The sequence below is a fragment of the Fundulus heteroclitus genome, chromosome 12, assembly GCF_011125445.2.
Source record: "Fundulus heteroclitus isolate FHET01 chromosome 12, MU-UCD_Fhet_4.1, whole genome shotgun sequence".
NCBI classification, from domain to species: Eukaryota; Metazoa; Chordata; class Actinopteri; order Cyprinodontiformes; family Fundulidae; genus Fundulus; species Fundulus heteroclitus.
The window spans coordinates 9987793-10004324 of NC_046372.1; the positions used below are offsets into that span (position 1 = coordinate 9987793).

A 16532-nucleotide genomic window follows, 5' to 3' on the forward strand; every position below is an offset into this window, starting at 1 on the left:
GGGTCTTTCCCATTTTGAAGACGGAACGGGATTCTGTGTCATATTAATATCCAATAGGGAACACTTATATAACTAAGTCATCTACCTCGGATCAGCATCAGGAGTAAGTATGCATAAAAAATGCTCTCGTTACAATTATTTCACAGAAATTGTTAGAGGTGGTGCTAATAGTGCTGTGATTTCACAAATATGTTTATATCTTAATGTGGAATTTCCTCTTTCTCCAACAAATAAATCTTGGAAAAATTTTATGTTTTTACTAAGTTTTTACTATAGTTTTGCAACAATACTAAAAAATATAAACATTTGAAGGCTTTATAAGGTTTTTTGTTTTTACTTGCTCCTCTTTGTTATCAGAGTTTTTGATTACCTTCAATTTTGCAATGGTTTTATTTTTTTTTTTCCTTTTTTTTCTCTTTTTTCTTCTCTTTTTTTCCCTCCAATGGTTTATTCTAAAAGCGTATTTTTTCCCTTTAATATCACCGATGAAACAAGATTATCAAATTTGCATTAATATTATTTGCACTATTAGTAATTTAAAGGGTGTGTCAATCCAGACATTGACACATACTGTATAAAAAGACACAAACCCATTTTTTTCCTCACCTTCCTACATAAATATAGATTAAACGTTTCCTGTTTTATGTCAGTTAGCATTATCAAATCGTTTTTATTAGCTGAATGTGAAAATAATGGGAAGATACCTTTTTTTTCTTACTATCTTCAAATCCAACGTAGGAAGAAGCCGGTACTCTTAAAGAAACAAAAAGAAAAGCTTTGTGAATGTGTTCAGGAAAAGAGAGAATTTAACTGTAGGAGACATTTCCTGTGGTCTCATGAAACTAAAAGTGTTTGGCCATCATGATCGTTATTATGGTTCATGGAAAACTGAGGGGAAGCCTGCATGCCTGAGAACACTAACTGTGAAATACGGAGGTGGCAACAGGAGGGACCGGTGCGCTTTGAAAAATAGGTAGTATCATGAGGGATGGAGGTTTTATGGAAATAATTAACAGCATGTCAAGATACCACCCAGAAAGTAAAAGCTTTGGCACAGTTGGGTCTTCAAAATAGACAGTGATCCTCTGTATATGGCAAATTTAATTAGAAGTGGCCTACGAACCACCAAGTCATCACGAAGAACTGAGCTGACAGAGAATTTGACTGAGTTACTCCAATCCTGTGAGGAGGAATGGGTCAAAAGTCCAGCAAACCACTTTTAGTTGGATACCCGAAAACACTTCACCATAGTCTAACAAGCTTAACAAATACTATGGAAATGTAAGTAATCTTCTGAACTTGAAGTAAAAAAAAAAATATGTAAAAAGGGATTTCCCATTATTTTGGATTCTCAGAAGTAGAAACACTTTTTGTGATCCTGACTAACCCCAAAAACAAGAAGAAAAATGTGGTCCCTTTTAATGTTAGATGGTGAGAAATGGTAAGTAGTGTCTTCTCAAAAAAGTGCATGTAAATATCTCCTATCAGATGAAGCTACAGACTTTTAAAGCTTGATTTGGTGCTGGCAGTGGTTTTTCAGCACGGCTTTGCTCTTAGTGAATCGTCACTGAGCAACGTCAACACTTTACTGTGGTTTTATTGATGTATTAATCTCTTGAAAAGCCGCACAATGGTCAATAAATCAACTGGTTAAACATCAAAATGTGTCGTCAGATGAAGATAAGGTTCTGGTGGATAAGACTCCATTCAGTCTGGCACACAGCGATTGTGGCCTTTTGCTTGGGCAATCATGACTGTCACTTAGAGTTGTGTAACTCTGGCTGGAGGCCACGCCATGGTTGACCTGGTACAAAGAAACCTTGTTAAGATCTGGGCACACTCACCTCACCACGATGCTGGAAAAAAAAAGAAAACCATTTGATCTTTGTTTGACCTGAGAAAGTCTTTAAACAATCTGTGAGTGGAACCGAAAGTAAAAAATAAAAAATGCATTACAGGCCAGAGTATAACAAGATCAAATATTCTAATGTTGCAAAGATCTGCAGTTTGAGTCAGAATTTGACATACTCTCATCATGGGTGTAACAATTACTGTTTTTAACGTAGACCCAGACTACGAATGTTGTTGGGTTGCATTTTGGAGCACTTTAAATATTTTCTCAATCTGGTCATCATGTCCTGGAGGTCAGAGTTTGATGACTTGGGGTTAGCTAAGGTCATGGCAGAGGTTTTCCCCCGGTAGTTATTAAGCTCTTAGGAGACAGGGGCTTCTGTAGCGGACAAGATTCGTCCCGAGAGTCTGAGTCTATTGGACATTGCTACACCTTCTTGGCTGACCCGCTTCTTCATAGTTGTGTTCACAGCCTTTGGCACGGCTTGGTTATGGTGGTGGTCCCGGTTTTTCAGAGAGCGGTCCGCAGCACGAGTTGCAATTTTAAAGTGGTCGCACATCTTAATTTCACTCTAGAGTTCTGGAAAAGAAGATTGCTGAACTTGTTCAATTTAAAATCATGGAAAAAATAACAACCCTAAACAAAATCATTCAAAACACAGCAATAACATGGCAGTCATTCCGTAGTGAGCTATTCATATAAAACCCAATAAAATACTGCCTTAAAGGACGAAGAGGTCATTGGATCACACAGAGGCTCTAAAATGTTTCCCCCTCCATCCTTTCACTGACTAAACTAGGCTGACTAGATATGTACAACTGACACAATAATGACACAGCTGTATGAAAAAGTGAATCTCAGCACGTAGGCACTTCTTGATAGCGCCTTATCTTTGTAATTAAGCTGCTAATACATTAACAGGTTTGCACAATTGCCTCATATTGTGATCGGTGAGATGCCACTATGTGCAGGCATTGAGGTCTAATGTCATCTGTTTTTCACTTTTATCACTAGTTCCCCTCAAACTAAAGCACAGATGGACGTTCATGAGTTTCTATGCCAGATTTAGGGCAATAACCATGCTATTTGTTAATAAAATGCTACATCAGAGTTCATAGCTGACGTTTCATCAGCATGACGAGTAGGAAAAAAGGTTTTTGATTTTTAACAGTGATGCCATTTTCCCCAGTGGTGCTGTTTGTTTATTTTGCTGGCAGAACACAATGTTCTTGTTGAAGATGGTCTTTGGATCAGAGTCCTCAAAAAATAAATAAATCACTTAGTCGGGATGACATTAAATTGGCCTCTGGTAATAAAGTAAAAGATTTTTTGTTTTTGACCAGGACATGACATTTAAATCCCATAGTAAACAGGTTTCCAGGGTTTCCTTTTTTTCACCTCCTTGGTTTATTGTCAAAATTAGAAACATTCTGTCCAGGGGTGATGCTGAAAAACTAGTCCATGCATTTATTAATTCAAGGCTGGACTATAATTCTTTGCTATCAGGAAGTCCACAAAATGCAGTTTGAAGCCTTCAGCTGATCCAAAATGCTGCAGCAAGAGTTTTGATGAAAATCACCCAGTCTACTTTTCAGACTAATCTTAAAACTTTTCTTTTTGACAAAGCTTATAGTTAGAGTGGCTTAGGTTACCCTGAGCTATCTCTATAGTTATGCTGCTATAGGCTTAGGCTACTGGATGACATCAGGCTCTATTTTTCTCACTCTACTGATTTCTACTGTTCTCCAATTTGCATCATTTGTTATTTCAACTTTTTGTTCTGTCTTTTTTCTCTTCATAGTAGGTACACCTGGTCTGGTGTTCTGTTAGCTGTGACATCATCCAGGGAAGACAGATCACCCACTATTACCATCTAATGTAGAACAGATTACTGGATCGATGTGTACTTCTGTGATTTTTGTATCTCTGCTCTGTCTTCTGTAACCCCTGCAGTCGGTCGAGGCAGATGACCGCTCACACAGCCTGGTTCTGCTGGAGGTTTTTTCTTCCCGTTAATGGGGAGTTTTTCTTTCCACTGTCGCCTCATGCTTGCTCAGTATGAGGGATTGCTGCATAGCCATGGACAATGCAGACGACTGTCCCTGTGGCTCTACGCTCCTTCAGGAGGAGTGAATGTTGCCTGACAAGACTCACTGTGCTGGATGTGCAATTTACTGGGTTTGCTTAGATAGGAAACTGACCAATCTGTCTGCATGATTTGATTTAATTTGACTTTGTAAAGTGCCTTGAGATGACATGTGCTGTGAATTGGAGCTATATAAATAAATTTGAATTGAACTGATGATCAATGTTTGATACACAATTAATTTTTTTTGAATGAAGACAGGATCAAGATGAATGAAAATGAAATGGTGTTTATTGTACTACGGTGATGGCCAGGGTTACTGCATCACAGACATCTTGTACGCAATAACCAGCGCTGTGAACGATTGCACACTATACAGGAAAATATAACAATCCTGAGTTTTTATCTAGACATTTTCTCTCCTAATAATACAAAACAATAGTCTCTCCATGTTGCTCTATTGGTATGAACACATTTAAGAGCTTGCCGATTTAAAAACTCTTTCAGAGTACAGGATACTCTGCAAATAAATTACAAGCATCACACTTTTAAAAACAACAAAACTCAAAAGCTTTACATTTCTTGCTCCAAATGCAAACAGAACAAACCTTTTGCAGGTAAACTATACAGATATTGCTCACAATCCTCGACAGATTTCAACAGGTTTAAGACAAATGTGAGTGGCACGAATACGGCTATAAAAGGGTGGTTGAGAATGAAGCAGTTCGTTACACAACAGATGCCCCCCCCCCCCCCCCCTTCTGGATACAAAAAAGAGATTTTCTAAAAACAGCAATATTTCCTCCTTTTAAAAACATGAAGGCTCAAATCTTTGACTACAGGCCAAAACTTTACAAAAGTGTTGTTACACAGGTGGTGGACAGACAGGAATGTTGTTATTGGAGGGAAAAAAAAAAAAGGCTCTCTTCAGGCTCAGCAAACAAAAGGCAGATTCAATTCACGTCCAAGCCCATTCATGCATTCGTCCTGTGCTCATCAGTATTTGCCAAGTTCACACTGGGCAGCAATAAAGCCATTGCAATTAGCGGATTGTCTGTTTTGAACCGGTCCACTCCTGATTTTCAGATAGGAAGCATGGTTATTGTGGATCCACTTTTTTAAATGGTTTCTCAGCAGTTTCCCTTGAATTATTTTCGTTCCAAATGCTAACGTCTCCGTCCGCTGGAGCCCCGTTAAGTGACGTCTAGTTGTTCTCTTGTGAAATTGTGGTCTAAGACAAGAGAGAAAAAACAAACAAAATGGTAGGTCAATTAAACGCATCAATTAGGTAAATCAAAATGCTGTCAAGAGTACTGCCTCCCTACATGTTTCAGACCTTCAAAGGAATTCTAATATAAAGATAACCTGTGTAAATGTAAAATTGTTTTATTTATAAAGGGGGACAACCAACTGTTATCTATGTAATAGAGTAAGTGGCCTGAGTATTTTTGAGAAACTACAGTGAATCAGCTACACCTCTGGGGAAGAATTTTAGCCAACTCTTAATCAGATTAAGGTTTGGGCTTTGACTAGGCCGTTTCAAGTTTTCCTGATGGAGAGCAGAAATCTTGGTTGCATCCATTACAGCAAGTTGTTTATGTTTTAAAGCAGCATCAAACCATCACACTGATGGACCCTCATTGTGATGTTAATTTCTGAAATGATGTGTCAGGTTTATGTTAGATGTAATATGGGACCCAAACTTTCTACAAAGTACCACTTTTATCTTTTCACACAACATTTTCTCAGAGGCCTTGGGGATGTTTAAGACAGGCCTTGGGTCATTTTTGTTCAGCAGTGGTTTTTGCCTTGATGCTTTCCCAAAGATGTCGTTCTTGTCTAAGACCTTATTGTTAAATCTTAAACTCCATAAGTAAGGCCCCGTTTACACGACAGCGTTTTGTGGCGAAAACTGAAATGTTTTGTTGTATTTCTAAAGTTAATCTACATCTCAGATTGAAAACGTTGCCGGCACGGGAGCAGTATGGCTTAGAATCAGAATCTGTTTATTCGGGGTGCCTTTCTTACGCAATGAGCGTTTGTACAAATGCGCATGTTGTTGAGTTTAAAAACAAAACTTACCGCCAACTAGTGGCATGGCAGGAAAGTGATACCGTTTTATTGTTGCCACCAATGTTGTGTGCACTGTTCCTTGTTTGCTCCATTTGTGGATATTGGCTCTAAATGTGGTTCGCTGGAGTGACCTTTGAAATTCTTTAGATCAGGACACGATGAGTTGTTTATTGGCCTACTTCGAGCTGCAGAAGGGTCATACTGCAAGTGAATTCATGATTCTAAAAGTCTGGCAATAATCAGACTTGGGTGTAGGTCGGGAAATTGAATTCAGCTTTTCAAAAAAAAAAAAATTGGTTCATCGCAATTAATTCATAATTCAACAAGAGGGGAGGGAATTACTTTTTCAATATATATAAAATCGTCACGTAAAAACTGCTTTTTGTATTTACTTAGGTTGATTTTGACTGTTATGAAAATGTGTTAAAATTATCACCAATATTTGAGAGTCTCAAAAAAGCAAAACCAGAAGTAATCTGGAGGTGAATACGTTTTCGGCAGGTTGATCCATTAATAATTATTTTTAAAAATGTCAAACCACCGCTGCCGTTTAGAACATCGGGTGTATTTCGGGTTAAGTTCATTGTGTGCTCGTCATTTACTTATCTTATCTGTCCTGTTTTGTGTTGCAATCCATTGAACTAACTTGAAAGTTTTATGGTCAAGGTAAGCTTATACAACATGCAGATTACAGATAAGGCCGATGTCAAAAGGCAGCAAAAGACGTCCTTACCGCTAGACGCTCTAGATCTTTGTGTTTTTGTGATTAGAGTTGGAAATCTGACTCCGAATTTGGGAGTGAACACTTTTTTAAACGATAAAAGGATAAAAAAAAATAAAAAAACAACAACAATGTTATGTGAAAATGTGAATGGACACATTTAATTGAGGAGATTGCGGTTTTTAAGTTCTTATTAGCTTAATGAGTATGGAAAGAAACAAGACCAAAAAGAACATTTTGAGGGGGATAGGAAAGTCTATGTTCTCCCAATAGTTTGTATTTTATCTGTCTCTGTCAGGGATTTTTTTTGTCCCATCCTCCCTGTTGGGCAAAAACATGTCCCCAAATTTTGTGTTCTTGCAGGAATTAACTCAAATCATCACGAGTCATATCAGTCTTTGCTTCCATTGATGATTATATAATAAAACTCCAAACTGTCCCAGGGTTTTGGTTGAAGTTGAATAATTTCAGTTCTAACAGCTTCAATTTGTACGTTTTTGGCTTTCAAGGTGCAGTAAATAATTCAGATTAACTCTAAAAAGCCTGATAGAAAATATTTATAAGAAAGAAATTCAGATAAAAATTCCAACTGCTTATATGAAGCTGTAAACAAAAGAAAACATTAGAAAAACATTCTTCAAACAACTGAAAAAAAAAAAAATTCCCCAGTTGATACATTAGGTATTCACAGTCCTATAGATACCTTTTTTGAGGAACATACTGACTTTAAAAAAGTAGAGGTCTCAAATATACTTTTATCAGAAATGAAGCATTTTGCTTTATAGGATTGTAACTTATTTTTAGATATTCACCTATTAATATACTTGAAATCTGATTCAGCAAAAAATGTACCTTGATTGGCTCTGAAATCTGATTTTCTTTCACTATAAAGCAAATGCAAAAAAGCTAAGAGAACAGTTTTTGGTCTATAAATGCATCAAACAACTTTTATCCTCTTTTTTGTTTATTAAAAAAAATCAGCTAAAAATTACAGACAAATGCTTAAATATAGATGATTTTATAAATTCTTAAGTACACATCGTATTGGCCGACGTTAATCATTAGTTTTGCGTATCGGTCCTATAAGTATAACTGAGCTGATATTATTGACTGGTGCTTATTTCCCATCTTGTTGTAGTTTGTGTTTCAGTAGGGGTAAGGGTTGGCCACGCATTATCTGTTTGGTAATGTTGCAGTGATGGTGGTGCAGTCATCAGTTAATGGACATGACAGCAATATTAATTTTGGATCTCGATATCAGCCCAAAGTTTTCATATCGGTGCATCCCTAACGTTTAGCAAATTTCTTCTGTCTTGTGATATATTAGATTAATAAAAAAAAAAAAAAGAAGCAGAATCAGCAGATGAGACCTAACACCAGAAATCAGCAAAGAGAAGTCCAATCAGTGCATCTCTTAAATAATTTTAAACCGGGAATCAGACATTATTCAACTTTTTTTTGCTTAAAAATTATAATGTAAAGTCAATTAAAAACTACTTACAAATGGAGTCCTTTCTCCGTATTTGCTCCAGAAGGTCATCTTGACAGTGTTCTTGTGGCCCGTTCGCTGGTCAAAGGTCTGGCAGGTCTCGAACGGGGGGCTGTACAGGTGCAAACTCGCAGCACACTCTGTGTGACTGACGTTTTCCACACGATGCAGACCGATGGAGTCTGAAACACACACACACATACGAGAACATGCTTAGAGACGGCGTCGCTGCGATGGCGCGAGACGAAGCTCTCACACATTGTCGACTGACACCAAACATCACACTCAGGCTCTATTTTCTTCCACAGCATGGACTTTGTATGGAGAACTAAATGGGGCTCACTGGGCAGCCAAAAACTAACTCAGTTAAAATCAGGAGTGCTGATGCAGGGAAACACCTAAAACATGTAGGCCAGTGTGTCTTGAGGAGCAGGGGGGGAACAGTGGTTTGTGGGACTCAACTGGGCTGTCGGACAATGCAAAAGCAATACGATGGTGAGATCAAATAAGATGCAACAGTGACAAAAAAAAATTGCAGTTTACTTTCTTACCGTTGATGTAAGCAACTTTGTTTTCCTGGAGGATCCTCTGAGATTTCTGCACCATGTCTCCATGTGATTTGCGATCTGGCCAGTCGAAGAGCGTCTCCTTCAGCTGGCCCTGCAGCAGCTTCAGGAAGCAGTGGGAGTTTGTGTGGTCATGGATGCTACTGCAAAGTGTCAAAGAACACACAAGCAAACAACTTCAGGGCGTGTCAGCGCCGATCATAGGCATGTAGGAACGTGAAGGCACAGTTTTCTGTATTTTGCAGAGTTTGGGTTAAAATTACAGCAAATATCTGATGCAACATAAATAATGTCTCATCTTGGCACATTTATGATTTGTCACAAGGTAATTTCTTCTATAGCTTTTAGTTGCATAAAATGAAACCAGTGTGGCTGTAAAACTGAGATCCTTAGAAAAATCAGGATTTGGACTTTATATTAATAAACAATCATAACTTGATGGTGGATATAACTGGTATAAATGAGCAAAAACAATATTGCAGTGATATTAAAACTATGAGGATTAAAAAAATTATATTTAGGTAATTGTATAAAGTTAAGTAATTTGACTATTTTCTGTTAAAGGAATCTCACCTGCCATGTCCTTCACCCCAGCAGAGGATCATGAGATTGAACTTGCCATTACCCTCATCAACCAAGTTCCTAGTGTACCTGCAGGACAGGACAGAGACTCTTTGGGTTAGAACAGAAAGAAGGGCTTCAATACGTCGGTTTGCTGCAAATTTGATAGACAAATTTGATTCTAAGACTGTATAGTAAAGAAAGTGGCCAAAATGTTGGTCAATTACAGAACTACCAATTATTAACAAGTATTTAACAATTGAATAAATTGTATTACATTTTAAATACAAAGCTTTATTTCAGAAAATAAATCATTTTATTTTGAGGAAACCTGAGAAGATTAAGTGAATATCAAATTAAACTATGTAATTTGAGCTCTGAATGCTACACCTTAAAATAATTTTCCTTAATATCTGACTTGTAGAAAGTAGAGTTAATTATACTGAGACTACTGACACATTTTTCTGACAGAAAAGTGGTCAACATTTGTACAGCACTTAGAAAGATGAGATGCTTAAAATATTGTGTCACCAAAATTTAAAGGTTAATTCCTGGTTACGGTATCAGTTTTCTTTCTGTCGCATAACAACCCCCACCCCCACAGCTTTAACAAGGCCAGGCTGCGTCATTTGCGTCCTTTCCCCCCCTGTGTAAACATTTTGTTATTTAGTTTTGTGCAAAGCTGCGCGTTTCACGCAGCTCCGCCGTGCGTCTCTCGCCAACAATCAGCGGGTGTGTGCCCGTCCTGGGTGTTGATTGGATGCCCCCCCCCCTCCCTCACCCTCACCCTCACCCGCCTTCCATCGAGCCCGAACGGACCCAAACACTGTCTGCTGCACCACTACCTTTTGTTTTCCCCTCTCCAGTGGAACAGCACTGAACACACAGCGGAGTGTTGACGTAGCATCAAGGACTGAACTCTTCATTTTCTTGCCAACTGTTGGTCGAAATAAAACTAAATCCCAATAAATTATGCAAATAGGTTCTTTATTTATTTATTTATTTATTTATTTATTTATTTATTTATTTATTTATTTATTTATACATACAAGGTGTGCTGAAAGCTATTCCACTAGATGGAGACAGCAAGTATCTCATTTTATTCAAAGGGATTAAAGAGAGAAAAGTTCTGACGAACTTTATTAACAGCGTTAATTTATCTTAAAGAACACGTGGCGTTATTGTATATATATAAAAAAATAAGATCAACTTGGCAAAACATAATTCTAACGTAAGACAAATCAAAGTACACAATGAGACAAATCAACTTGGAGCAGCTCAGAGTGAAAGCGTAAAAAAACACATTTGTACATTAGTCTGTATATGCAGGATTTATTTTTTAACTTAATTACCTGTATTGGTCAAACTTTGCATACTTCATCCATTCGTGAGGCTTGCTCTCGTATGATTCCATGATATTTTGAACCTCCTCTACATTGATGCAGTCACTCTCGAAGATCTTGTGCAGGATTGCAATCAACTCGTCCAGAGTTTCGGGCTTCACCACCTCGGTTTGCTCCATGTCTGACCGGCAAAGGAGGAATTTTTTTTTCTCTCTCCTCTTGTTTGATTCACGTCGGATGAAAAATCTGATTCATCTGCGCTGTGGGTGAGTTTTATAGGCTGGCGCAGCAATTTGGGGACGCGCTGGTGACGGACTGTACCATTGCGCAAGAGAAGGTAAACGCCCACAGCATTTTAAATGAAGTTTTCCATCACTGCATTTCAGATTATTTTGGAAGTAACTAAGTGCAAATATATTAGACCTTCCTTGTAGCAAAAATTAATTGTGAGCTATGAAACCAAACTATAACTTTTTTCTGCCATTGCCAGGACTAATCCATGGGCCAATTCTACCACGTTGTCACAAACACGCCCTCTGCCACCCCCCCCCCCCCTTCACTCTCTCTCTCCTAGCCAGGCATTCCTCCAACAATAGCAGTGCACCCTGTGTTTGTGCAGCCTCTCATCAGACAATCAACAAACTCTCTGTCCAAGGTGTGTGCAGACAACAAAGTCACAAACAAGAAGGGGAGGATAGGAATGAACGTGGGAAAAGTAGCAGAGGAATAAAAAAAAACTGGGTGTTGCATGCTGATCTCAGCAAAATGATGTTTGAGTTTGTTGCAACCACAAACTTGAATGCGTTTTATTGGGATTTTATGTAAGGCACGGTGGGGGCGGCATCAAGATGTGGGGAGGCTTTTTCTCCAGCAGGGACGAGTCAGCTGGCTAAAGTTGATGGGGGGATGGACGGAGTAAAAAATCCTGGGGGGAAAATCAGAAGAGCTGAGACTGGGGTGAAAGTTCACATACCAGAAAAGCAACAAGCCTAAACCTCCAACCAGAGGTAAGCTACTATGGAAAGGTGTGGATCCCAAAGCATATTCATGGGCTAGAATGGCACAATCGAAGTCAACCACAGTTCATGGTTGTAGTGAGGGGGGAAAAAGTTAAAAAGCTCAGTGAGTGCAAACTGTAGGGCACATGCAAATAAGGGTGAGGAACAACAACACTTCACGAAATCTTTAACCACATCCCCAGTCTCTAATGTGTGAGATCAATAATAATTTTAACATGCATGACTCCTAAATTTATATGTTAAGGGAATGCTTTGTTGAATTGTTAAAATAATCCCATAGATTCATGTGTGGATGTGCACACCAATGAAAAGCTTATTATTATTACTATTATTATTATTATGCTAATGCACTGAAATCACTCAATGGATTGGGTTTCAGTTAAGCTTTTACAAATAATTTTCTTAGAGGAAAAAATAAATCAAATTACCAGAAAAAGGCACCCTGAAAATCTTCGATACATCTGCGTGTGGATTAACTTCCCTCACACACAAAAGCATCAAATCCCTAATATAGTTACCGAATCAGTATCAGTGCAGCTCAAACTGTCTCTCATGTTTCAACTTGTCATGCAATGGCATGTAAGGAGGTTTTTTTTTTTTCTGTCTTGTCTGACATGCCGTTAGAGGTTATGTAACTTTGTCCTATTGGTGGAACTCATTCCTTTCCCAAACATAAACCTGTCAGCCACCGGGAGTTTTCCCATCACTTTTTGTCCAAACCAGAAAAAAAAAATAAAAAATCAACAACCCAAGAACAAACACTGTGAAGCCGATAATTATGGGTCATGTGTGGGCAAGACAAAAATAGTAGCTCCAAAGTGTTTGTTTTCTGCATGTGGCTGTGCAATTGTTGCCAAGAAAATACAAGATATATCAATGCAGCTTTCAATGCAAGGCAATAAAACTTTTAAAAGCGATAGGTTTCAGGGGGAAGAAACGCCCAGAACAGTTCGATTTGAATATGTCTATGAAAATAAATGATATAATGGCAATGGGTGGAACAGCTGCACTGTGACACTGCAGCAGGACAACGCTGCACTTGTTTCCAGTCATCCAGCATGTGGCACTGAGTCAAAGGAAAAATCCTCCCTGGCCCAGGATGAAGTCAGGCCACCATGTTTACCGGCCGGCCGGTGCAGCCGGCAGCATGAAAAGTGGAGAACTTTCTTTGAATGGGAGCTTGAGCCAAGTTTCAGCCACAGCTGCCACATCATCAGTCCCAGATGTTGTGCAGCGCCCCCCGCTGGTCGGGACACAACACTGCTTCAGAGCCTGCAGCAAGGACCGCCTGCATCAATGCGATGGCAACGGTGTGTAGGAGCTCAGTAGAAGCTGTCATTTAGCTGTTTTTAACAGGATCTATTGAAAAGGACAAAATTTAAGTTATTTTGTTAATATTTGGAGGCTTTGCTCGATCTAAAGCAGGGATGTCCAAACTTATTGTCACGTGGGCCAAACCGTTACGTCAAAATTACTCAAGGACCAATAGATGACTAAATAACATTTCCAAAAAATTACATTGTGAAATGTTTTACCCACAAAATACAAGCATAGAATATTTGAATTAAACAAATTAGTCAGATTGTCTGTTGGAAAGGGATGTGTAAATCATTGTAGATTAATAACTTAAAAAGGTTTTTACCAGGTTAACACATCATCTAGTTGGCTAATTCTTTTGGGCTCGGTTGAAAACAAATTGTTGTCTATTTCAGCAGCAATAACAGGATTTAGGTCAGTCTTTCATTGAAAATGCTTGTTTTTTAGCCTACTTTACTAAAAAAAAAAAAAATTAAAAGCACATTTTGTCGCACTAAAGTCTACATTTGAGTAAAAGTCATTGGATAGAAGTGGTCCTATTTACTATGAGACAATAGACAATGCAAATAGTGGGGTTATTAAAAGATAAACAATTTGTGTTGTGCCAAACAATTTAAAATTGCAAGAAGACTAACTTCTCTGTAATACTTTTCATTCTATCTAAAAAAGAAAAAAGTCTACATCTGCATCAACCACCTGTTCTGGTTGGGCCAAATCATTCTTGAATTGCTGCTAGGGGCCACAGAAAACCAGTCCAGGGGCCGAAAATAGCCCCAGGGCCCCCACTTTTGACACCCCTGATCTAAAGGAAACAGAACTCTGTGATTTCTAGAATAAAGAGAATAGAAAATAATGATTAAATGTCACAATTAGGATATATTTGTTTTCAAAACAATTCAACATTTTGATGTACTTATGTCAAATCTCCTCTGTGGATCGTTCTGGATCTGCTCACCTAGTTTACAGATGCTGACAAAGTGAGGGTTTGATCTCCAGTCAGTATCGACTCCAAATGGTTTTTAAAACTCTCCCTAATCTCCACCCACATCCTCAGCTGTCACCCAGTTTTACTCATAGTCTTTATCAGCTGCTTTGCTGAAGGGAGTTAGGACTGTTGGACACTGTTTTGCTGTGTGTGCATTAATAACCAAACCTCCCCGGGTTCCAGAGAATCTGGAGATTTTTAAAGAAACCAAGCACCTCACATAGTAAAGATCTTTACAGTTTGTTCCAAGCACATACCTCCGGTAGAAGTCTTTTTAAAGATTTTTTTTGTTATTTTTAGATTGCAGTAAAATAAATATGTGCAACTATATACAGTGAACAAACAAAGTCAGTCATCCTTTTTTTATTAATATGTTAAAACATGCAGTCAACCTATGACTTTGAATCTAGAGTCAAGGAGGGTATCTGGGGATGGGATGTTCATGGACTGCTAAATCTGAAGCTTTTCCCATTAGTTGCCTGATGAGGTGGTCTCCAGCTTCTAATGCAGCTGCTGGTTCTGCCTTTGTCATCTCCTCCTGAAGGCTCCAACATTTTCAGGACGTTTTCCTCTGCAGACAGCTCAGCAGTGGCATCATAAAATGGAGACAGCAAAGATGGGCACCTTCCAATAAAGTTGAATTCATAATAATAATTGAACTTTATTGATCTCACAATGGAGAAATTCACTTCTGCATCTTAACCCATCCCCTTGGGGAGCAGTGGGCTGCCACTGTGTGGCGCAATCAGGGGTTAAGGGTCTTGCTCAGGGACCAAGAATGGCAGCTTGTGGGAGTTGAGCTCAGAACCTCTGGGACCAAAGCTCTGTGCTCTAACCACTAGGCCACAATTCCTCTGGTGTTGATAGGGATGTCAGTTTGTAGGCCAGCTAATCCACCTCACCTATAAATAAAGAAACAGTGAAAAATACAGTTCTTGATAACCTCCTCCATCACCATCTGGTACGCTGGTGCCACCGCTGTGCAGAGGGCAGACTGCAGCGTGTCATCCGGTGTGCAGAGAAGGCAAAGCAAGGCAAGGCAAATTTATAAAAATATAGCACATTTCAGTACAGAGACAATGCAAAGTGCTTTACATGATGAAAATACAGGGGGGAAAAAACAGAATAAAAACAAGTAGGAATAAAATGTAGAAACAAAATAGAACATGAAAAAATAGAAACTAAAAGCAAACATTAAAAACAGTTGGACTAAAAAAGTTGAACTAATGATGTTTCAGTAAAAACAGTTTAACTAGAACAGTCAAAGGCAATCCTAAACAAAAGTGTTTTTAATCTTGATTTAAAAGAACTCAGGCTTTCTCCACTTTTACAGTTTTCTGGAAGTTTGTTCCAGATAAGTGGAGCATAGAAACTAAATGCTGCTTCTTCATGTTTGGTTCTGGTTCTAGGTATGCAGAGCAGGCTGGATCCAGAAGACCTTAGTGGTCTGGAGGGTTGATACACTGATAACAAGTCTGTGATGTATTTAGGTGCTAAGCCATTCAGGGATTTATAGACTAACAGAAGTATTTTAAAGTCTATTCTCTGAGATACAGGAAGCCAGTGTAAGGACTTTAGAACTGGGGTGATGTGCTCTACTTTCTTAGTCTTAGTGAGGACGCTGGCAGCAGCGTTCTGGATCAGCTGCAGCTGTCTGATCCACTTTTTAAGCAGGCCTGTGAAAACACCGTTGCAATAATCAATTCGACTAAAGATGAATGCATGGATTAGTTTTCCCAGATCCTGCTGAGACATTAGTCCTTTAATCTTGGAAATGTTCCTCAGGTGATAGAAGGCCGACGTTGTAATTTTCTTTAGATGCTTTTGAAGGTTCAGGTCTGAGTCCATCACTACACCCATGGCCTGATCAGTGGTTCCTAGCTAAAGCGACTGAAGCTGTGTGCTGACTCTTGATCTCTCCTCTTCTGGTCCAAAGATTATTACTTCAGGAGGTGATTGGCTGCAATCTTCCATCTCTCCAGGACCTGTACGCCTCCATGACTCTGAGACGTGCAGGGAAGATTGTGGCTGATCCCTCGCACCCCAGTCACAAACTATTTCAGACACTTCCCTCTGGCAGAAGGCTGTGGTCCATCAGGAGAACCAAAATGACAAAAAAATTTAGTTGGATAAAACCATCTGTTAGATGGCAGAAACCAGTCACATCAATATTGTAGTGTTTGTATAGAACACACTGTTGGCCACAGCTTTTCAAGAGCCACGACGGATGTCTAGTCATGAAACAGATACTCATTAACCTTTTTTGGAATATACAAGATGTAACGTAGCCTTTATTAAAGTGCATTTTACCAAGGGACAACAGACAGTTGCAAGGGTAAAAATGTGTTTCACGGTTAAAGCAGGATAAACAAAAGGATCCGTGTCAGTGAGAGTCTATATTGCACATCACGTTGATGATGGAAGGGGCTGAATGTGGGAGGGCAGGGTGGTGATGGCTCTTGGAAAGAGGTGTGGTGCTGAGCTAAAACACGTTCTCCCACTTTTTCATTTTAAAAGGAG

General features: G+C 38.9%; 1 protein-coding gene across 1 annotated transcript; it reads right to left on the bottom strand.

Annotated features, from left to right (window-relative positions):
• Positions 1-4845: 4845 nt before the first annotated feature.
• LOC118564788 (cysteine dioxygenase type 1-like) lies at positions 4846-10939 on the bottom strand. The gene is made up of 5 exons (XM_036143894.1): positions 10701-10939; positions 9361-9438; positions 8773-8930; positions 8234-8403; positions 4846-5169 (listed from the first exon to the last, which is right to left on the bottom strand). The coding sequence occupies exons 1-5, from the start codon at positions 10868-10870 to the stop codon at positions 5143-5145; spliced, it is 603 nt and encodes a 200-aa protein (XP_035999787.1). The 5' UTR covers positions 10871-10939; the 3' UTR covers positions 4846-5142.
• Positions 10940-16532: the final 5593 nt, after the last annotated feature.